Below are 22,802 nucleotides of genomic sequence, written 5' to 3' on the forward strand. Positions count from 1 at the left end.
ATGCTGTTTACGCTGGTTGTAATTCTAAATTTTATACATGTTTTTGCCTCTTCTTTTCCCTAGATAATACTTGATATTTGTTCTTCTCACATATAGTTTTGTATTAGGCTTAGAACTCTCTTATTTAGACAAAAGGGGGAGGTGCTGTGGAACTCCTTTAGCCAATAGCCTTTAAGATACCGGCCCATTTTGGGCGTGGTCTTAAGTACTTTAGATGCAGACAAAGTGTGTGCAGCCCTCTTGGCTGCTGGATTCTGTTCCAGTTTCCAGTGCACACAGAGGACTGCAGATTGTTACTCTTTCTGTGAGTGTATCCCCAAATAAATAAACCTTTGTTATACTCTATTCCAGGCTATTATGGAACTCTTCTGTAAGTCAACAGCTCCTTACTAGCTGCTAAGCACCAGACTGGCAAACAACGAAGGTTGTGCTGGAGAGATGGCTCAGCAGTTAAGAGGACCTGGGTTCAGCTTCCAGCACCACATCATGCTGCTCACAAACTGACTGTGACCTAAGTTCTGGCAGATCCAATGCACTCTTCCAGCCTTTGTAGGCACCAGACATGTATGTGATACACACATACATATGTAGGCACTCACACATAAAATAAACATAAATATATCTTTTTTTTTGAGATAATAAAAGTAGACTTTAAAAAACATACCTTGAGAATTCTGAAAGCCTGGTAGATTTCGCAAAACCTCAAAGGTCTGTCTGTAAAGGTTCTTGCCCAGGATCTCATGTGCAATGGTGCAGAGCAAATTGTGGCGATTAAGCACATCCATTCTGTCACAAGGCCACACTGGTGTGCTGATTATCCATTCCGACTCTCCCAAAGGAAACACAGACACACTGTGAAAACAACCCTTCACCACAGAGACTGTGAAGCCACGGTCATGATTTCCCACAGTGGCTGGACCTGCCTTCTGAAGCTGCACTAGCTGGGTTTAATTTGGTATGTTCTAGTTCAAATTATTAACATATCTGATTATATTTTTTAATCTATAGATGGAACTGTAATAATTTCAGGACTCAGGGATTCTAAGACAACTAGGTTACATCAAGAACAAACTTTTGTCAACCAAGGCTGAGTAAAAGCCACTTTCTTCTATCACTTTGTACCACAGTGACTCTTCCTCTCCACATATTCACTGAAGTTCAGACCAAGCTATCACCTCTAGTTTGGTATCAACTTAAGGTAATTACACAGAAAATGTTTACAAAAAGAGTAAGTGCTCATTATGCATTCATATATCAGAACTTACCCCTTAGTACCCAAATGGCACCATCTAGGCTCCCACTTTTGATAAAAATTTCCACCGCAACATTCACAATTTGACATCGTGGTGCTACTTTCTCAGGTCCTGTGAGTCCTTTTAAACTTGTAAAATGTATTTTTAGCTCATACAGTGTATCTAAGACCTTCCTTCCCTGGAATGAAAATTAACGACACTCAGTATCATCGACTTACAGTATCCGAGGGACAGGAAGGCAGTGCTGATACACAGAAGACAGTTACTAAGTCAAGTATTATGCTAGACTGACAGCTGTCAAATTGCAATGAACATTTGCCTAAACTTTTCCTGTTTGGTCACAAAGGCAGAAAGAAGCATCTCCTCCCTGAACAAGCACACACCTTCTCCTTCTACTGATTATATGCACTAAGTGTCTTCCTTAGGATTGTGGACCTGGGCACGTGACTCATGCATGTAATCCCAGCACTTAGGAAGTTGAGGCAAGAAATATTTTAAGGCTAGTTTGGGTTTTATAGCAAGATGCCATTTCAACAAAAACAAAACAAAACAAAAATTTCATTGTTTGGCCAAGGGTTCCATTTGTTACTATGAAAAATTATTACATTTTACTTCTTTTACAGTTTACCAATCTGAAATCTAAGAGAGTAGGTGAAAATGAAGATAATTTGTCACCAAATTAGATGGAATGCTAGTGATGAGAAGCCAAAATTGTTAGCTGGAAAGTTATTTTTTTATTTCAGTAAATGAATTATATGACAGATTCTACATGAAGACTGTCTCTGATCTAGAGAATTTGGGTATGCGTTATTATCTTAAACAAGGAGCCAGTCTATTTTCCTTCTCAGCAGCTCAACAAGAAATACTCGCCCGCGACCCCAAGACAGGGTTTCTTTGTGTAAAATTCTAGCTGTCCTGAAATTCACTTTGTAGACCAGGCTGGCCTTGAACTCACAGAGATCCGCCTGCCTGCCTGCTGGGATTAAAGGTGTGCACCACCATTACCAGCCAATAAATACTTTAAAAAAGGCTCACTTCATTTTAAGTTATCTTTATGTACAGCTGTCTGAGGAAGCCAGGAGAGGCGTCAGGACCCCTGGAGCTGGAGTCACAGGAAGTAGTGACCTACCCGATTTGGATGCTAGGCATTGAACTTGGGTCTTCTGCAAGAGCCACTGTTCTCAACCACTGAACTATCTCTTCAGTGCCCTAACAGTAAATACTTTAGTCTTTGAAGGCTGCATTTGGTGGCTGAAATTTTTTGGCTATTGTTTTCATTCATAGCTCTTCAAAATGTAAAAACAAAGAAACAAATAAACAAAAACAAACAGCTGGAGAGATGGCTTAGAGGTTGAGAGCACTGGCTGCTCTTACAGAAGACCTGTTCAGTTCCCAGCACATACATGTTGACTCATAATCACCTATAACTCCAGTTCCAAGGGTCTGGTGTCCTCTTTTAGACTCCATAGCACTAGTATGCACATGGTACACATACATACACTCAAGCAAAATACACACATTTTTAAAATTGCACAAGATAAGGTGTGAGAGGTTTAACTCAATGACAAAGTGCTTGCTTTCCATGTGTGAAGCCCCAGTTTGTCCCCAGATCTCTATATAAAAGGAAAGGCTGGAAAGATGGCTTAACTGGTAAATGCTTACCATGTCGAACAGGCCTTGAGCTTTGATTCCCAGCACCCATGTAAAAGCTGGGTAGGGTAGTACAAATTTAGAACCTTAGTGCAATAATAAAGCCAACACAAGCCGAGAAAATTATAGAAACAGAAATCATGAGAAAATGATCAGGAACCACAAACACAACCATGAACAGCAGAATACAAGAGATGGAAGAGAGAATCTCAAACACTGAAGATACAATAGAGGAAATAGACTCATCAGTTAAAGAAAACATTAAATCTAAGAAAAGCTTAAACCAAAATATGCAGGAAATATGGGACACCATAAAAAGGTCAAATCTTAGTATAATAGGTATAGAAGGAAAGAAGTTCAACTCAAAGGCACAGAAAATTTAATTAACAAAACCATAGAAGAAAACTTAAGGAAAAGATATGCCTATCAAGATACAAGAAGCTTACAGAACAACGAATAGACTAGATAAAAAAAAGTCCCCTTGACACATAATGGTCAAAACACTAAACATACAGAGTAAAGAAAGAATAGTAAGAGCTGCAAAGGAAAAAGGTCAAATAACATATAAAGGTAGACCTAAGAGAATTATACCTGACTTTCCATTGGAGACAATGAAAGCCAGAAGGACCTGGTCAGGTAACATTAAGAGACCATAGATGTCAGCCCAGACTACAATACCCAGCGAAGCTTTCAATCACCATAGAAGGACAAAACAAGATATTCCATGATAAAACCAGATTTAATAAATACCTAGCCACAAATGCAGCCCTACAAAAAATACTAGAAAGACAACTCCAAACCAAGGAAGTTGGCTACATCAACAAAAACACAGACAATTGATGGTCTTATAGCAGCAAATCCCAAAGAAGGGAAAAACGCACAGATTAACCTCACCAACAAAGAAAACTAAATTAACAGCAGATAGCAATCACTGGTCATTAATATCCCTTAATGTAAATGGCCTCAACTCACCTATAAAAAGACACAGGCTAACAGATTGGATATGAAAAATGAACCCATCCTTCTTCTGCACACAAGAAACACATCTCGACCTCAAAGACAGACATAGTCTCAGAGTAAAGGATTGGGAAAAATATACCAATCAAATGGACCTAAGAAACAAGCGGTGTAGCTATCCTAATATCTAACAAAATAGACTTCAAATTAAAATCAATCAAAAGAGACAAAGAAGGACATCTTATATTAGTCACAGGAAAAATCCATCAAGAGGAAATCTCAATACTGAACATCTATGCCCCAAATACAAGGGTACCATATGTAAAAGAAACACTTGTAATGCTTAAATCATACATTAAACCCCACACACTAATAGTGGGAGACTTAAACACTCCACTCTCACCACTGGACAGGTCAGTCAGACAAAAAATGAACAGAGAAATAAGGGAACTAACAGATGCTATGACTCAAATGGACTTAACAGACAGAAAAGAATATACCTTCTCAGCACCTCATGGAACCTTCTCAAAAATTGATCACATAGTCAGTAACAACCTCAACAGATACAAAAAAAATTGGAATAACCCCATGTATCTTTTCAGATCATCATGGCTTAAAACTAGAATTCAACAGCAATACTAATTCCAGAAAGCCGACAAACACACGGAAATTAAACAATGCTCACCTGAATCATCAATGGGTCAAAGAAGAAATAAAGGGAGAAATTAAAGACTTACTAAAATTCAATGAAAATACCCACATAACATACCCAAATTTATGGGACACAATGAAAGCAGTGTTAAAAGGAAAGTTCATAGTACTAAACACCTACACAAAGAAGCTGGAAAAATCCACACTAGAGAATTAACAGAACATTTGAAAACTTTAGAACAAAAAGAAGCAAACTCACCCAAAAGTACTAGAAGGCAGGAAACAATGAATTTGAGAGCTGAAATCAACAAAATAGAAACAAAACAATACAAAGACTCAATGAGACAAAGAGTTGGCTCTTCCAGAAGATCAACAAAATAGACAAACCTTTATCCAAACTAACCAAAATGCAGAGAGAGAATATCAAAATTAACAAAATCAGAAATGAAAAGGGGGCCATAACAACACACATGAAGGAAATTCAGAGAATCATCAGGTTATATTTTGAAAACTTGTACTCCACAAAATTGGAAAACATTTTTTTATGTTCAAAACCTTTTTTATTAAATTGATTTTTATTGAACTCTACATTTTTTCTCTGCTCTTCTCCCTGCCTCTCCCCTCCTATATTCAACCCTCTCCCAAGATCCATGCTCCCAATTTACTCAGGAGATCTTGTCTTTTTTTACTTTCTACTTCCCATGTAGATTAGATCCATGTACGTCTCTCTCAGTGTCCTAATTGTTGTCTAGGTTCTCTGGGATTGTGGTTTGTGGGCTGGTTTTCTTTGCTTTATGTTTAAAAACCACCTATGAGTGAGTTCATGTGATAACTGTCTTTCTGTGTCTGGGTTACCTCACTCATATTGTTTTCTAGCTCCATCAATTTGCCTGCAAAATTCAAGATGTCATTTATTTCTGCATTTTCTTTATCCATTCTTTGGTCAAGGGGCATTTAGGTTGTTTCCAGGTTCTGGCTGTGACAAACAGTGCTGCTATGAACATAGTTGAACACATATCCTTGTGACACGATTGAGCATCCTTTGGATATATACCCAAAAGTGCTATTACTGGGTCTTGAGGAAGGTTGTTTCCTAATTTTCTGAGAAAATGCCACAGTGACATCCAAAGGGGCTGTACCAGCTTGCATTCCCACCAGCAATGCAGAAGTGTTCCCTTTTCCCCACAATCTCTCCAGCATAAGTTGTCATCGGTGTTTTTGATCTTGGCCATTCTTTCGGGTGTAAGATGGAATCTCAGAGTTGTTTTGATTTGCATTTCTCTGATGACTAAGGATGTTGAACATTTCCTTAAGTATCATTCAGCCATTTTAGATTCCTCTGTTGAGAGTTCTCTGTTTACGTCTATACTCCATTGTTTTTATTAGATTATTTGTTCTTTTGATGACCAATTTCTTGAGTTCTTTGTATATTTTGGAGATCAGCCCTCTGTCTGATGTAGGGTTAGTGAAGATCTTTTCCCATTCTGTAGGCTGTCGTTCTGTCTTGTTGACCATGTCATTTGCTTTACAGAAGCTTTTCTGTTTCAGGAGGTCCCATTTATTAATTGTTTCTCTCAGTGTCTGTGCTGCTGGGGTTATATTTAGGAAGTTGTCTCCTGTGCCAATGTGTTCAAGTGTATTTCCCACTTTTTCTTCTATAAGGTTCAGTGTGGCTGGCTTTATGTTGAAGTCTTTGATCCATTTGGACTTGAGTTTTGTGCATGGTCATAGATATGCATCTATTTTCATTCTTCTACTTGTTGATATCCAGTTATGCCAACACCACTTGTTAAATATGCTTTCTTTTTTCCATTTTATAATTTTTGCTTCTTTGTCAAACATCAGGTGTTCAAAGATGTGTAGATAGATATCTGAGTCTTCTATTCGGTTCCATTGGTCTTCCTTTCTGTTCTTATGCCAATACCAGGCTGTTTTCAGTACTGTAGTTCTGTAGTAGAGTCTGAAGTCAGGGATTGTGATGCCTCCACAAGTTCTTTGTTGTACAGGATTGTTTTGGTTATCCTGAGTTTTTGTTTTCCATAAGAAGTTGAGTACTGTTCTCTCGAGGTCTGTGAAGAATTTTGCTGGGATTTTGATGGGCATTGCGTTGAATCTGTCAAAATTGGAAACTTAAAGGAAATGGACAACTCTGGATAAATATCACTTACCAAAATTAAATCAAGGCCATGTTGGGCACCACTGATAAGCAAATTAAAAGACCTATAAATGCTGAAGAAATAGAAACAGTCATCAAAAGTTTCCCAAACAAAAAAAGGCCAAGACCAGATGGTTTCATCTCAGAATTCTACAAGACTTTCAAAGAAGAACTAATACTAATACTCCTCAAATTATTCCACACAATAGAAACAGAAGGAACAATGCCAAACTCTTCTTATGAGGCTACAATTACCCTGATATTGAAACCACAGAAAGACATTACTAAAAAAAGAGAATTACAGACCAATCTCTCTCATGAACATTGATGCAAAAATACTCAATAAAATACTGGCAAATTGAATCCAAGAACACATAAGAACCATCATCCACCATGGTCAAGTGAGTTTCATCCCAGAGATTCAGGGATGGTTCAACATATGAAAATCTGTCAACGTAATCCACCATATAAACAAACTGAAAAATAAAAACCTCATGATCATCTCATTACATGCCGAAAAAGCTTTCGACAAAATACAACATCCCTTCATGATAAAGGTCTTGGAAAAAACAGGGATACAAGGAACATACCTAAACATAATAAAGGCAATATACAGCAAGCCAACAGTGAACATCAAGTAAATGGAGAGAAACTCCCATTGATCCACTGAATACAGGAACAAGACAAAGTTGTCCACTCTTTTCATATCTATTCAATATATTTTTGAGGTCCTAGCTAGAGCACTAAGACACCAAAAGGAGATCAAGGGAATACAAATCAGAAAAGGAGAAGTCAAACTCTCACTATTTGCTGATGATATGATACTTTACATAAGCAACCCTAAAAATTCTACCAAGGAACTTTTACAACACAAACACTTTCAGTAATGTGGCAGGATACAAGATTAACTAAAAAAAAAAATCAGTAGCCCTCCTGTACACAGATGATAAACGGGCCAAGAAAGAAATCAGAGAAACATCACCCTTCACAATAGCCACGAATAGCATAAAATATCTCGGAGTAACTCTGACCAAACAAGTGGAAGACTTGTATGACAAGAACTTTAAATCTTTGAAGAAAGTAATTGAAGAAGACACCAGAAAGTGGAAAGATCTCCCATGCTCTTAGGCAGACAGAATTAACGTAGTAAAAATGGCAATCTTAACAACAATCTACAGATTTAATGCAATGCCCATCAAAATTCTCACAGACCTCAAAAGAACGGTACTCAACTTCATATGGAAAAGCAAAAAACCCAAGATAGCCAAAACAATTCTATAATGATCAGGTGAGCAGGCCTGCTTTTCATCCCACCTGCCTCCTGGTAACCTAGCTAGCTTTACCTGAAATAATTACACGGAAACTGTATTCATTTAAACAATGCCTGGCCCATTAGTTCCAGCCTCTTATTGGCTAATTCTCACATCTTGCTTTAACCCATATTTAGTAATCTGTGTAGCACCAGGATTACCAGGAAAGATCCTAACCTGTATCCATCTAGGGTCAGAGAATCATGGCGACTGACTCACTTCCCTTCTTCCCAGCCTTCTGTTCTGTCTACTCCGCCTACCTATGTTCTGACCTATCAGTCCAAGCAGTTTCTTTATTAATTAACCAATGAAAGCAACACATAGAAAGAAGACCCACCTACATCACAATCCTGTACAATAAAAAGAACTTCTGGAGGCATCACAATCCCTGACTTCAAACTCTACTGCAGAGCTATAGTAGTGAAAACAGCCTGGTATTGGCATAAAAACTGACAGGAAGACCAAAGGAACCAAATTAAAGACCAAATATTAATCCACATACCTTTGAACACCTGATGTTTGACAAAGAAGCAGAAATTATAAAATGGAAAAAAGAAAGCATATTCTGGCATAACTGAATATCAACATGTGGAAGAATGAAAATAGACCCATATCTATGACCATGCACAAAACTCAAGTCCAAATGGATCAAAGACTTCAACATAAAGCCAGCCACACTGAACCATACAGAAGAGAAAGTTGGAAGTACACTTGAACACATTGGCACAGGAGACAACTTCGCAAATATATCCCCAGCAGCACAGACACTGAGAGAAACAATTAATAAATGGGACCTCCTGAAACAGAAAAGCTTCTGTAAAGCAAATGACATGGTCAACAAGACAGAACGACAGCCTACAGAATGGGAAAAGATCTTCACTAACCCTACATCAGACAGAGGGCTGATCTCCAAAATATACAAAGAACTCAAGAAACTGGTCATCAAAAGAACACATAATCCAATTTTTAAAAATGGAGTATAGACGTAAACAGAGAACTCTCAACAGAGGAATCTAAAATGGCTGAATGATACTTAAGGAAATGCTCAGCATCCTTAGTCATCAGAAAAATGCAAATCAAAACAACTCTGAGATTCCATCTTACACCCGAAAGAATGGCCAAGATCAAAAACACCGATGACAATTTATGCTGGAGAGATTGTGGGGAAAAGGGAACACTTCTGCATTGCTGGTGGGAATGCAAGCTGGTACAGCCCCTTTGGATGTCACTGTGGCATTTTCTCAGAAAATTAGGAAACAACCTTCCTCAAGACCCAGTAATAGCACTTTTGGGTATATATCCAAAGGATGCTCAATCGTGTCACAAGGATATGTGCTCAACCATGCATAGCAGCATTGTTTGTTATAGCCAGAACCTGGAAACAACCTAAATGACTCTTGACCAAAGAATGGATAAGGAAAATGTGGTATATTTACACAATGGAGTACTACACAGTCGAAAAAAATTTAACGACATCTTGAATTTTGCAGGCAAATTGATGGAACTAGAAAACATTATTTTGAGTGAGGTAACCCAGATCCAAAAGACAATTTCATATGTAGTCACCCATAAGTGGTTTTTAATCATAAAGTTAAGAAAACCAGCCCACAAATCTCAATTCCAGAGAACCTTGACAACAATGAGGACCCTAAGGTAGACATACACAAATCTAATCTACATGTGAAGTGGAAACAGACAAGATCTTCTGAGGAAATTGGGAACATGGGGACCTTGGGAGAGGGTTGAAGGTAGGAGGGGAGAGGCAGGGAGTGAAGCAGAGAAAAATGTAGAGCTCAATAAAAATCAATAAAAAACATAGGAAAATTCATCAAGGTTTAAGGACCTAAGATATAATAACCAAATAAATCAGAATAGTCTAAAGTTTTAGCTAAATCTGCACTTGTAAAAGAGAGACTTTTGCTCCAGTGTGCAGGCACTCATCACGTCCAAACCTCCCAGCAGACTCTGCAGCAGAGAGGGACCCATCCTGCCACACAGTGAGCATTAATCTGGAAATCTACAGACTTTCTGTTCAACCAGCCTAGGTACAAAATTTCATTTTAGTCCATGAATGTCGTCTACATACAAGTGAACTTTACTTAAATGTTATTGCACAGATATTTAATTCTGAAATGACCAGAGTAACAAAAGCTAAGCTTTAACAGTTAAGTTGACAGTGATCATACTTAATTGCTGTTTTTTTGTTAATTCCATCCCCAGTTCTTCCCTTGACATTGGATTTTCATGATCTCCATTTGTATTTCAGTGAGTCTACAATTCAATTTATCACTTCAGGCAAATCTAAAGTGTGTAAATACAGTGTAGTTCTGAGGGCTGGTGAGATCGCTCTGTGCGTAAAGGCTCTGCCCACAAGCCCGAGGACCTGAGTTCAATCCCTGGGATTACATGATGGAAAGAGGAGAACCAATTTCTGTAAGCTGTCCTCTGATTGCAAATGCATGCCATAGTATACATATATGTACACATCAATGCACACAGGCATAAATAAGTGAAATAATACAGAACAGCATGATCTTGCCTCATCAGACCTCACCTGCTTATTGGACTTAATTAAGAAAGTTAGACATGGGTAGCACAGGACGTCTCAGAGTATTCAAGGCAGCGATTTCTAAGTTTTAATGATCATGAGCATCTTGGATTCATCTTCAGAAAGGCTGTTTTAAGGTTGAGCATGTGGGCACATGCCTTTTCCCCAGCCCTCAGAAGGCAGAGGCAGGAAAATCTCTGAGTTCAAGACTAGCCTGGTCTACATACCAAATTCCAGGACAGTCAGGACCACAGAGGTAGACTATGTCTCAATAAATGAATAAATAAACAAATAAATAAATAGAAAAGAATTCTTTGAGCTCCCTCAAGATTATGAAGACAACTACGGAGTCATCAAAGTAAATTATGAATTGCAAACTTTTAAATAAATATATTCTAGCACAGTCTCCGATGTACTGTCTATAATTATATTTCAAAAAAGCAGTTGGTGTTCCATCATCCCCCTTCACCATTTGGAAACAAATGTGGAAACTAGAAATTTAGTAAGTAGTCTAGGTTCCATTCTCTTGGGCCTGAAGTGATTCTTAGAAAATTTCTGATTTGAAGGATTCTATTCCTAATCTTCAAACTAAGATTCTCTGCACCAAATAAAACCAACAAAATACCTTGGACCACAGCAGCAGTCTGTGATAGAAGTACACAGCACTTATCCCGATCCTTCCCAGCAAAGTCTTATCCACCTCACTGAACTGTGGATCTTTGCTAACTGAAACATAAAGCAGACATCGAAAGAAATGAGACAGTCACTTAAAATGACTCAGAATTACTGAAATCACTTCAAAGACCTAGTGCTGGCAAACTGTCCCACAAGCTAAATCTAGCCCTAAAGACAATAGAGGGATTTTGTTATTATTGTTTCGTCTTTTGAGACAGAGTCTACAGAGCCCTAACTGTCCTGAAACTCAATACCTAGACTAGGCTAGCGCTGAAGTCAACAGAGATCCTCTTACATCTGCCTCCTGAGTGCTGAAATTAAAGGTGTGTGCCAACACATCTAGCCCAATAGTGAATTTATTTTGAAAGAATTTTTTAAAAATTGAAACTGTATGGGTTGTATGTACAGCCTAGGATAGTTATTTTGTCATCCTGATAGAGTCCACGGTAGCAGCACCAACAACATCTCAAGTCACGTGTGGTTGCTTACTTCTGTAACCCTAGCACTTGGGAAGCAGGGCAGAGCGCGCAGATGTAAGGCCAGTTCAGGCTCCATAGTGAGGCGTCACCTCAAGAGAATGTATTTTTAAATGCCATACAGTATTTTTTGATTTGTAGATACTAGAAACATCAGTGGTATCAAAAATTTGGGTGAGCCGGGCGGTGGTGGTGCACACCTTTAATCCCAGCACTCTGGAGGCAGAGGCAGGCGGATCTCTGTGAGTTCGAGACCAGCCTGGTCTACAAGAGCTAGTTCCAGGACAGGCTCCAAAACTACAGAGAAACCGTGTCTTGAAAAAAAATTTGGGTCCTCCCATATCACTTGCAATAATTTTATTAACCTAAATAAAAATACATTAATGTTTTATGAAATCTTTGATATTAAAAACAGCTCTTGCCCTTGTGATTATGATGTACATTAACAGGTAGATGGGAAAATCTACAGATTTCAGCCTGTCTGGGACACGCAGCACACTAAGCCTCTGCCTGAGGAAAGCATTACCCTCCAGTTAAGAATCACGCAGTCCTCCAAACAAAAGTGACATTTTACCTGTTTCAGCAAATTCACAAAAAGGAACACCTGGCCTTTCTTCTTCATAATCTCTTGTGAGCGTTTCAGCAATACAAGTACAGAATCGCTGGAAATCTGCAAATTCTTCACAGCCCATTTTTATGCTAATGTACAGGTTTCCCAATTTTGTCCAGTCACCTTTTTCTTTACAAGTCTATTGAAATTATTAAAAATGGTAGGAAGGGAGGGAGAAAGGGAGGGAGGGAGGAAAAGAGGGAGGGTAAGAGGAAGAGGGAAAAAGTAAAAACTGTATCATCTCTGCAAGCACATGCTCTCAGATAGGCATCTGGAGGCATACAGAAATCTGTGTGACTCAGTCTGGAAACTGAAAACTGACACTCAAGTTCTCTGCTCTCCCTGCAGCAGAGTCTGAACTGCAGGCAGCACTGAACATGCTACAACTATTCAGTGGCTCAAATGCTCCAGGACTCAACAGGACAGAACCGCATCAGAACCACAGTCACCAAGGTGCACCAGCATCTCTGTAGCAACTCATTGCTTCCTTTACTGCTCTAGAGGGAGCACATTTTTACCATTACTTGGCCATTTAAAATTTGGGGCCCACAAAGGAAATTTCAGTGAACTCACTCTCCTATGTTCTGCTAAAACTAAGAAAAACTTTCTGTGGCAGTGCAAAGGTTGTTCCAAGGTTACATCATGCTGACCAAGACTATGTCAACAACGAGAGGGCCATCTTTAAGGCCTCCTTTGTTACTCTATTTCATTTTTAATTATATGTATATGTACACAACTCTGTGTGGGTATGCACACATGCATGCTGGTGCCCCTGGAGGCCAGGAGAGAGCCTAGCTCTCATAGCTCAGACCACAGTCATCCACACTGTACTACAGCTACGCATCTGCCCAGCACTAGATGACAGACTACGCTTCAGACTGATACAACTCAACCATCACAATTAATTTAAATTAGTTCACAACCCTACTTACTGTGTGTGTATGGGGAGGGACTCAGGGCCCTGTACACACAGGCAAATGATCTCCTGCCCAGCTGCATCTTCAGCCCACAGCCCTAGAAATCCAGATGTTTGCTTTTCAAAATAGTAATCTTTAAAAATATAACTACTAGACTTCTCTCGTAGTATTTTCTCTAACATGATAAAGCATTTCCTAATCATTCAAACATTTTGTTCCTGGCTTGAGCCCAGCAGTGTCTCTGGAGATAGATGTCATACCTCCACTTCACTCAAGGCTGAGTCTAAGTCACACTTCCGGTTCTTCGTCAGCTGCCTCACTTGTAACCTTCAATGACAGAACAGAGTTGGTTATGCTTATTTCATCCCTAATGACCAGCGCTTCTGTCTGTTCTAGAGCTTAAACATACATAAGACCTGAGAAAACCCAATGCACAGAAGATACCTTAAAAATTATTGACAGAAGCCGGGCGGTGGTGGCGTACGCCATTAATCCCAGCACTCGGGAAGCAGAGGCAGGCGGATCTCTGTGAGTTCGAGGCCAGCCTGGTCTACAAGAGCTAGTTCCAGGACAGGAACCAAAAAAGCTACGGAGAAACCCTGTCTGAAAAATAAAAAAAAATTATTGACAGGTGAATTCTTCAAAAAAAAAAACCAAAAACGCCATTTGCTGGGTAGTGGTGGAATGTGTCTTTAATTCCAGTGCTTGGGAAGCAGAGGCAGGCAGATTTCAAGGCCAGCCTGGCCTAGAAAGCAAATTCCAGGACAGCCATGACTATAGAGAGAAACCCTGTCTTGGAAAAACAAAAATATAAAACCCCAAAAAACAACCAAGAAAACCCCACAAACACAAACAACAACAACAAAATCCATTTATTGTTTTATTTTGTACGCTTATGCCTGTGGGTATATTTTATATGTGGACACGCCCATGCCACAGCACACACATGGCGGTCAGAAGACAACTTGCCAACAGTCAGTTTTCCCTTCTGTTGTGCGTTCTGGATATTGAACTTGGCGGCAGGCCTTTAGCTGCTGGGGCCAACCTGCTGGTCCCAGCTCCTGAGGTGGCTTCAGCCCTCTAAGCAATACAGTATCTGGTAGTACAGACATGCGTCACCATGTCCAGCTAGAATGAATTAGTTTTTTCTATCTAAAAATATCACAGCTTAGAACTGAATTTAACCAATAAATGGATTTAAGGAGAATTGTCTTGGAGTCTCTCATTCATAAAAATATTTTTTTTTACTTAATTTCTTTCGACATTCCATGGCTTCCAGTATACAAATCGAGTATGTTCTGTAGTATTAGATTTTGGTCCCTAGGTTCAGTGCTGTTATGCAGGAGCATGGCTGATCTGTGGGCTGGTCTTTAGTCATCGGAGCTGTTTTTGGGAGGTTCTTTGTCACACAGGCTTGTGTCCATGTCACTTACAAGTACAGGTTATTATTTTACTTCCAATCTGTACACCTCTTATTTTCACTTCTTATCGCCCTGGCTAGAGGGTGTGGGCAAATGATCTTGACGGAAGTGTGGGCAGAGTTCTGCGGTGTTTGCAGTCTTATTCAAGTGTGTCTGCTGGTTTGTTACAACTCTCTTTACCAAGTTAAAGGATTTGTCTTTACTCCTAATGTGTTGAGGGTTTTTACATTTAATCTCATGAAATTTTTATGTGTTTTTATGTTTTGCCTACATGTAAGTGTACATGTGAGTGTCTGACACCACTGGAGGCCAGAGAGGGAATCAGATCCCTTAGAACTTGGTTACAGATGGCTGTGAGGTGCTGTGTGGGTGCTGGGAATCCACCTGGGTCCTTTGGAAGAACTGCTTCAGATCAACAGTCTGTTTCTCTATCTTTTGAAGACAGGGTCTCATGTAACCCAGACTGACCTCAAACTTGCTATATAAACGACGCTATATTGGTTTGAATTTCTGATCCTCCTGCCTCTGATTCCCAAGTGCCAGGGTATAGGTATTGGGACACCACACCTGGCAGCTTTTGATTTCTTGTAGCCACTGCGGTTTTTAATTTTTATTTTTTGAGACAGGGTCTCACTATGTAGCTTTGGCTGTTCTGAAACTCATTATACAAGTCAGACTGGCCTCAAACTCATGGAGATCCACCAGCCTCTGCTTCCCAAGTGATGTCATTAAAGGTATATTTCACCATGATGGCCCACTTTATTTTTTGTATATGGATAATACCTGTCTCAAAAAATCTTGATAAACTGAGCATGGTGGCACATCCACCAATTGGGAGATAGAGGCAGGAGGATTATGAATTCAAGTCTAGCACTGGCTATATAGTGAGGCCACCTGGGTGCAAACAAAAACATATAAACCACAAAAAGAAAAAATACAGGCCAATAAATATTATTCTCTCCTTTTCTATTTTCTGGAATTATGTGTAAATTCCCTCAGCCTCTTCTTTTAAAAATGAGTATAATGAGTATACTTCTCAAGAAAAGCTATCTGGCCCTTGGGATGCCTTTTTTAGAAGTTTTAAAATTGTGGACTACATTTTTCTTGGAATTTATACAACTATTTAGATCTAGAAATCAATCAATTTCATCTTCATTGCTGAGTTCATACACCACGGATATTCGCAGCAACCTTTTCAGTGGTGGGAGGATCTGCACTTATCTCATTTCTGATATTTACAATTTGTGTCTATGCCTTTTTCTTTTAAAGAAACAACTGTGGGGGACGGGGGGTGGGGTAACCTCAGGTGTCACTCCTCAGGTTCTGTCCTACAGGGAGCAGAGGAAGCCCAGAACCTCAGACCCATAGAGGAATGGCAAGGCCTCTTCCTCAGGTCAAGGCTCAGAGAGAAATGGCAAAGCCTTCTTTCTGGTCCATGTGTGGGTGTTGGTAGTATATGCAGAAAATGTCTACCATAGCTTTCTCCCCTTGGAAGTTTACACCTGAAGACTGCTCCTTATAGCAACTGCTCCTACTGAGATTAGTTAAACCTGCCTCCTTGATCTAGCAGTACACCGTAAACCGTGCCTCCGTGTTAATTGTATGTAATAACCAACCTCTTGTTCCCCTGTATACAAGAATGCTGTATAGTAAATATGCTGAGCTTCTGGTGTGCTGTGGTTTTCCTAGCAAGAGCCCAGACCACTGATCTAACATATTTCTGTCTGTGTCTGTCTGTCTTTTCTTCATTTTCTTACCACCCCAGTCATGTTCAAGTTCCTGAGGACAAGCAAGAGCTCAGCACCACCCACCTTATTTTTTGAGCTAACGTCTCTCAGTAAACCTAGAACTCACTAAGTAAGCAAGGCTGTTTGTCTAGCTGACTCCAGACTGCCACAGCACTAGGATTAAAGTTATCTATGACCAGCTTTCGTGTGGATGCTAGAGACTGAACACAAGACTTCACACTCATATGGCAAGTATTTTACTCTCTCCAACCCCAACAAAATTTGCTTTCCCTTTCAATGTAGGTATATTGCAGTACTTCCTGTTTGCTAGAGATGGAACCTAGGACCTGTACATGCCAGGCAAGTTCTCTCCCAAGTTGGGACCCCAGTCCTACGGCAGGACACTCAGTCAGACACTACATAAACGGTTGGGGTCTCCTAAGCTGAGCAGGCATAGTGATCGAGGAAGGAAGGAGAACATCAGGCTAATAGGAAGTGAGCCAGCAAAGGAAGGAAATCTGCATGCACAGTGAAGTGTCTGAAGTGCAATCAAGCAGGCAGTAAAGCCTGAGCTAAGGGAGGCTCCTGTGCCTTTAGTGAGCACTAAGATTAAACCGAGGAGCCAAGTAGAGGCAGGCTAAGGTCATCTGTGGACGGAGACAGGAAGGGGTCTATGACAGGTGACAAACTCACCCCGAGATAGCAGTGTTGAAAAGTGCTCTGCTTTCACCTCTTTGGGTCCCCACCAAGACAGACGAACCTAAGAAGTCTCCCATCTTACCTGGATTTGGCTTCCAGAACTGCGGCTATTTCTTGTGGGGATGCTTGTGTTTGGTACAACAGCTTGACAATATAGTTCAAGTGTTTTGAGTCAGGTACCATCCCACCTTCAATGAACTGCAGAAGAAAAAAACAGCAACTGTTCTTGTAAAAAACGTGAAATAACTGAGAAGTCATGTGCGAGAAATAACTCAGACAGAGACAGAAAGAGCAAACCATGGGGCAGGGGAGTCAAAACTTATTAGCAAAGTTTGAAGCCTAATTTCTTCAAGAGTTTGAGAACCACAGAAAGGTGCCTTAAGAATTGAAAACAAACACGGGAATGGCATTTTTTCTTCCCACTCCCTCAGACTACTGTGCTGTGTGACTCTTCTCTGGCACCGTCCGTCCCACTGTCTGTCTGGTACGAACGCCTCATCTCTGATGGTAAATTCCGAGACGTTTGTCCTGGGCTTCAACTTGGTCCTTGCCATGACGAACTGGTCTATATCTAATCCAGTAACAACCGAGGTAACCCTGACCGTGCACACATGGACATATATTTAATTTTAACATGCCTCATTTCCTGTCCCTTTCATGTTCCTCACTTGAATGCAGAGTGCTGAGCAAGTAGCCAATGTTTCTAGTGTGAGAATGGACGGATGGAGATAAGCATCCCGCAGCAGTGTTCCTGATGGTGGTGACTTCCGTTAACGGCCCTGTGACGAGACCATGAGTGCTCCCCTGGGACCGAGCACTAGTTCTTCCTAAAAGTCTACTGTGGTTATACTCTCCTATTGAGAAATTACTTGAACATTGAGATGCTTATATTTTTTTCCTTTCTTTGTGTGTGGTGCATGTGTATGAAGTGTGTGTGGTTGTATGACCACGGCTGCGTGTGCTCAGCATACATTTTTTTTTTCAAGACAGGGTTTCTCTGTGTAGCTTTGGAGCCTGACCTGGAACTCTGTCTGTAGACCAGGCTGGCCTCGAACTCAGAGATCCTTCTGCCTCTGCCTCCCGAGTGCTGGGATTAATGGCGTGTGCCACCAACCGCCAGGTCTAGCAGACGACTTTTGACTGTAAAATCCGTGTCCTACCTTGTTTTGTCTGTGTAACTCCAGCCTGTCTGCTCCCATTTCAACAGTGACAGGATTACAGATTCAGTACTGCATCCAGCTCTTGAAGGTTCACTCTGGGGATCTGAATTTGGGCCCTCATGCTTGCTACCTACTGAGCCCTGTCCTCAGTCTCCTGAAAGGAGTAATAGGAATTAAAAACTGGGGTGATGTCCTGGTCTTATTTGTTTGTTGTTTTGTTAACTTGACACAAGCTAGACTTCCTAGAAGAGGGAACTACAACCAAGAAGACACCTCCAGAACACTGGTCTTCCAGGAAAACTTGAGGGGCATTTTCTTTCTTTTTATGTTTTTCATTTTTTAAAAACAGTTTCTATATGCATTGGTGTTTTGCGGACAGGTATGTCTACAGCGAGGCTGTCAGAAGCCCTTGAGCTGGAGTTACAAACAGGTGTGAGCTGTCATGTTGGGGCTGGGAACTGAACCCAGGTCCTCTAGGAGAACAGTCAGTGCTCTTAACCACTGAGCCATCCCTCCAGCCCTGTGGCATTTTCTTATTTAGTGATTAATGTGGGCAGGCCCAGCCTATTGTGGATGGTGCCACTCCTGGGCAGGTGGCCCTGGACTGTATAAGAAAGCAGGCTGAGTAAGTCATGAGGAGCAAGTCAGCCAGCAATTCTTCCATGGCTTCTGCTCCAGTTCCTGCCCGGATGTCCCCTCACGAAGGCCTGTGGCTGGGATCTACTTTCCTCCTAGGTGTCTTATCACAGCAGTAAAACCCTAACTAAGATGGATGGGATAACAGACTAGCAGGGAGAGCGGAGAAGCTGTATTTTGATGCCAGGTGCCATCTGGTCAGTAAAGCTGAAGTGAGACAGCATTTCCTTTAGTAAAGGGAACAGTAAAAAAAATCAAAGGGGATCTCCTCTCTTTGACTTGTAGGAAAACTGCCTTAAATTTGATGATGGATTCTGACTTAGGTCCTAGAAACTCCTTTCTAAGCCTCCTGATTAAACAAACTGGAAACCGTTCTGATGAAAAATTATGAATAACTACTTCCTGCCTGTTACAAACTCAAGTCCTCACACTATTTCTGTCATTTTTATTCTCACAAGGAAAACAGCTCCTCCCTCAACCACTCAACTTTATGACAGAAAGCACCCGTGAGGATTTCCTGTTCTCTGTAACAAACCTGTTGGTCTCTGCATTTCCTTCCATGCTGGGATGTTTGATCAAATGACAGAGCCAACAATAAATCAAACCTGTGAAAGAACAAATTTGCTACCTGGTAACTGGTTTTCTTAAAACCTACCCTTAAACTGGATGTGGTGGCTCACGTCTTTAGTCCCAGGACTTGGGAGGGAGGCAGTTCTCTGAGTTTGAGACCACCCTGGTCTACGCAGTGAGTTCAAGGCAGTCAGAGCCATATAATGAAACTCTATCTCAAAAAAGAAAAAGAAAATCTATCCTTAAAAAGTGCCCAAATACCAGTGTAAATATAAATTATTTTTAGAAAAACTATGTTAACAATCTATTTATGAACATAAAATAAACTCTGAATTTTCTGTTTTCTCTGTGGTCTGTAGGTTAACTGGATGGGGTACTGCTAGAATCAGGAGCAGACATCTAAGAAGATAGGATACAGCCATCGCTGGACCCTGAAGATGTCGCTGGATGTCTTCCCAGGGATGCTGATACTGCACTGAGCAACTTTTAGGAATAATGGCTCCAAACTAACTATGGAACCAACAACCTCTGCAGAACACCCCACGGTAACCCAAATCATTGCCTTGCTAGTCTCTGGTTCCCTGCAGTGCTGCTGTTGAGACTCATGTTGCCCTGGCTCGCCTCATACTCACTACTTCTGATTCCCCTGCCTCCACCATGTGGGGGCTGGATTCTGACACGTGCCGCCACACCGCTTTCATCCAGTGCTGGCAGGGGATCAGGTATTCTGAAGCATCCACAAAAGTTAAACTTTCGAGTTGAAAGATAAATCTCAACTGGTAAAGAGCTTGCTACACAAACACGAAGACCTCAGTTTGCACTCCGGTGCCAAGAGCTGGGCACAACAGCCTACGCCTGCAGTCCCAGTGAGGGAGGTCTGCTCGAGACAGGGCTCCTGCAGTCTTGATGTGTAGGCAGCCTGGCCTAAACCAGAGAGCCCAGGTCTCAGTGTGTGTGAGACCTTGTCTCACAAAATAAAGTGGAAAGCGATGCTGACCTCCAGCCCACACGTGAGTGCGCGTGCACGCGCACACGCACACACACACACACATAGAGTGATGCTGACCTCCAGCCCCCACGTGAGCACGCGCGCACGCGCACCCACCCACCCACACACACACAGAGTGATGCTGACCTCCAGCCCCCATGTGAGCACACACACACACACACACAGAGTGATGCTGACCTCCAGCCCCCACGTGAGCACACACACACACACACACACACACACACACACACACACACACACACACAGAGTGATGCTGACCTCCAGCCCCCACGTGAGCACACACACACACACACACACACACACACACACACACACACACAGTGATGCTGACCTCCAGCCCCCACGTGAGCACACACACAGTGATGCCTGATGGAGGAAGGTCATTGGCTAATAAAGGAACTGCCTTGGCCCATTTTATTGGTTAGGACATAGGTAGGTGGAGTAAACAGAACAGAATGCCAGGAGGAAGAGGAAGTGAGCTCAGACTCCACAGCTCTCTTCTCCGGAGCAGACGCCTCAGAGAGAGACACCATGCTTCGCTCCCAGGCAGACTCACACGATGAAGCAAGCCGCCAGGTTAGACATGCTGAATCTTTCCCGGTAAGACCGGTGCTCACAGATTATTAGAGATGGGTTGATCGGGATATCAGAATTAGCCAGTAAGGGCTAGAGCTAAAGGGCCAAGCAGTGATTAAAAGAATACAGTGTCTGTGTAATTATTTCGGGGCAAAAGCTAGCCGAGCAGGCGGCTGGGGTGTTGGGGACGCAGCCCCACGGCTCTTATTACTACAAATGGCGCCCACGTGGATAACTGCTTCCACATAAAGCCTGAGACAGCTTGGGAAGTAATTCTAGAACAAAATGAAAGCATTGTGCCTGGTTTCTTGGTAGCAGCAATTTCTCGGTTCTACTCTGCTTGCTAGAGGCAAGCAAGAGCTCTCATCTAAGAGAGGCTTCCTGACTCAGCTTCAGCTGCAAAACCCTGCAGCTCTTAAGAGGTCCTGCCACGAAACACTTAAACAGTGTTGACGAAAAGCTGAACACATGCTTTTCGATTTTCAGCCGTAGCAGGAAAAAAGCTGCGCCGTTTAAAAATGCCAGCTTTCTGGGCCATCCTGCCAGGGCAAACTCTGACTGTTTGAGGCAGGAGGGCCGGCTACCAAGAGAGGACTTGAGTGTTGTCTGTTGTAGCTCGCTGGCTGGCAGGGACCTTGAAATGCCATAGAGTTGAGGCAGTAAACATGGCTACAGCCAGTACCTCAGCCATGAGGCTGGAAAGGTAAGAAATGGGCTGGATCCAGCCGTCAAAGCCACGCCTTTAGTCCTACTGATATTGCTCAGTAATTTAAAGGTTCTTGTGGTCAGAAAAAGAGAGAGATACAGTAAAGAGAGATTCAAAGACAAAGAAAATTTCTAATGGTTTACTGTGTGTTAAAAATATATGCAAGCTAAAAGTTGAAGTTCTTAAAGTAAAAAAAAAGGAAGAGAATTGTTGTGTGTGGTAGTACACACCTTTAATCCCAACACTTGGGAGGCAGAGGGAGATAGACCTCTGTGACTTCAAGGTGTGTTAGCACACGCCTTTAATCCCAGTGCCTAAAAGGCAGAGACAAACAGATCTCTGTGAGTTCAAGGTGTAGTAGCAAACACCTTTAATCCCAATGCCTGGGAGGCAGAGACAGGCGGATCTCTGAGAGTTCAAAGACAGCCTGGTCTGCAGAGTTATTCCAGGTCAAAGATATATGCTCAAAAAGCAAAAAGTTAACCTAGGAATGTCACATCTTAGATTCCTAAGCGCCTAGTGATTTAAAGGTGCAAATCAAAAGTGCTCCTGGATAGTAAAAAATTGCAGATTCACAATAGGACAGATTCAGACCACTAAATGAGTCACACTGTTGGATGAATGTATGTAGGATTGGGAGAGAGAAGAAAAAGAATATAGAGAATAAAGTTAATGGTTTAAAAAAGAAAAGGTAAAGTCTTTAAAGAGACAGAGTACAGATAGTTAAGAGATTAAAAGAAATAAAGAAAAATAAGCCAAGTAAAAATGGAAAATTCACAGAGAGTCTGGATTATGTACATTGTGTTTTCTTTAAAAATATTTTTTTTTCTTTAAAATTTTTCACTGTGAAGGAGCTAAGTACAGAGAGACATTTCATTATATGGGCTGCCAAGTGGAACCAGAACGGATATCATGAGGGTATAATTTCAGAATTTGGATCTAAGGATATGATACTTTGGAAAAGAGATTCTTCTTTTGTTTTCACAGAGGATCAGACCTTGTGGATTGCATTTATCCCGATATGGTATGATAGACCACGCCCTCCTGAAGGGTTGGTGTGAACACCTTCAGAAAATTGCTTCGCTCAACTGCCAAC

General features: G+C 41.3%; 1 protein-coding gene across 2 annotated transcripts in view; it reads right to left on the reverse strand.

The window, feature by feature from the left end:
• The window catches only part of Topaz1 (testis and ovary specific TOPAZ 1), an 85,783-nt gene that overhangs the window by 24,632 nt on the left and 38,349 nt on the right, over positions 1 to 22,802 (reverse strand). The window contains exons 12-17 of one of the 2 annotated variants that reach the window (XM_075964061.1): positions 17,132 to 17,247; positions 13,463 to 13,529; positions 12,250 to 12,424; positions 11,150 to 11,250; positions 1,266 to 1,431; positions 665 to 829 (exon numbers count right to left, since the gene is read on the reverse strand). In XM_075964061.1, the coding sequence (XP_075820176.1) occupies positions 665 to 829; positions 1,266 to 1,431; positions 11,150 to 11,250; positions 12,250 to 12,424; positions 13,463 to 13,529; positions 17,132 to 17,247 (790 nt within the window). The remainder of the gene's footprint in view (positions 1 to 664; positions 830 to 1,265; positions 1,432 to 11,149; positions 11,251 to 12,249; positions 12,425 to 13,462; positions 13,530 to 17,131; positions 17,248 to 22,802) is intronic. The other variant, XM_075964062.1, reaches the window with a different exon arrangement.

The sequence above is a fragment of the Microtus pennsylvanicus genome, chromosome 3 (genome assembly GCF_037038515.1).
Source record: "Microtus pennsylvanicus isolate mMicPen1 chromosome 3, mMicPen1.hap1, whole genome shotgun sequence".
NCBI classification, from domain to species: Eukaryota; Metazoa; Chordata; class Mammalia; order Rodentia; family Cricetidae; genus Microtus; species Microtus pennsylvanicus.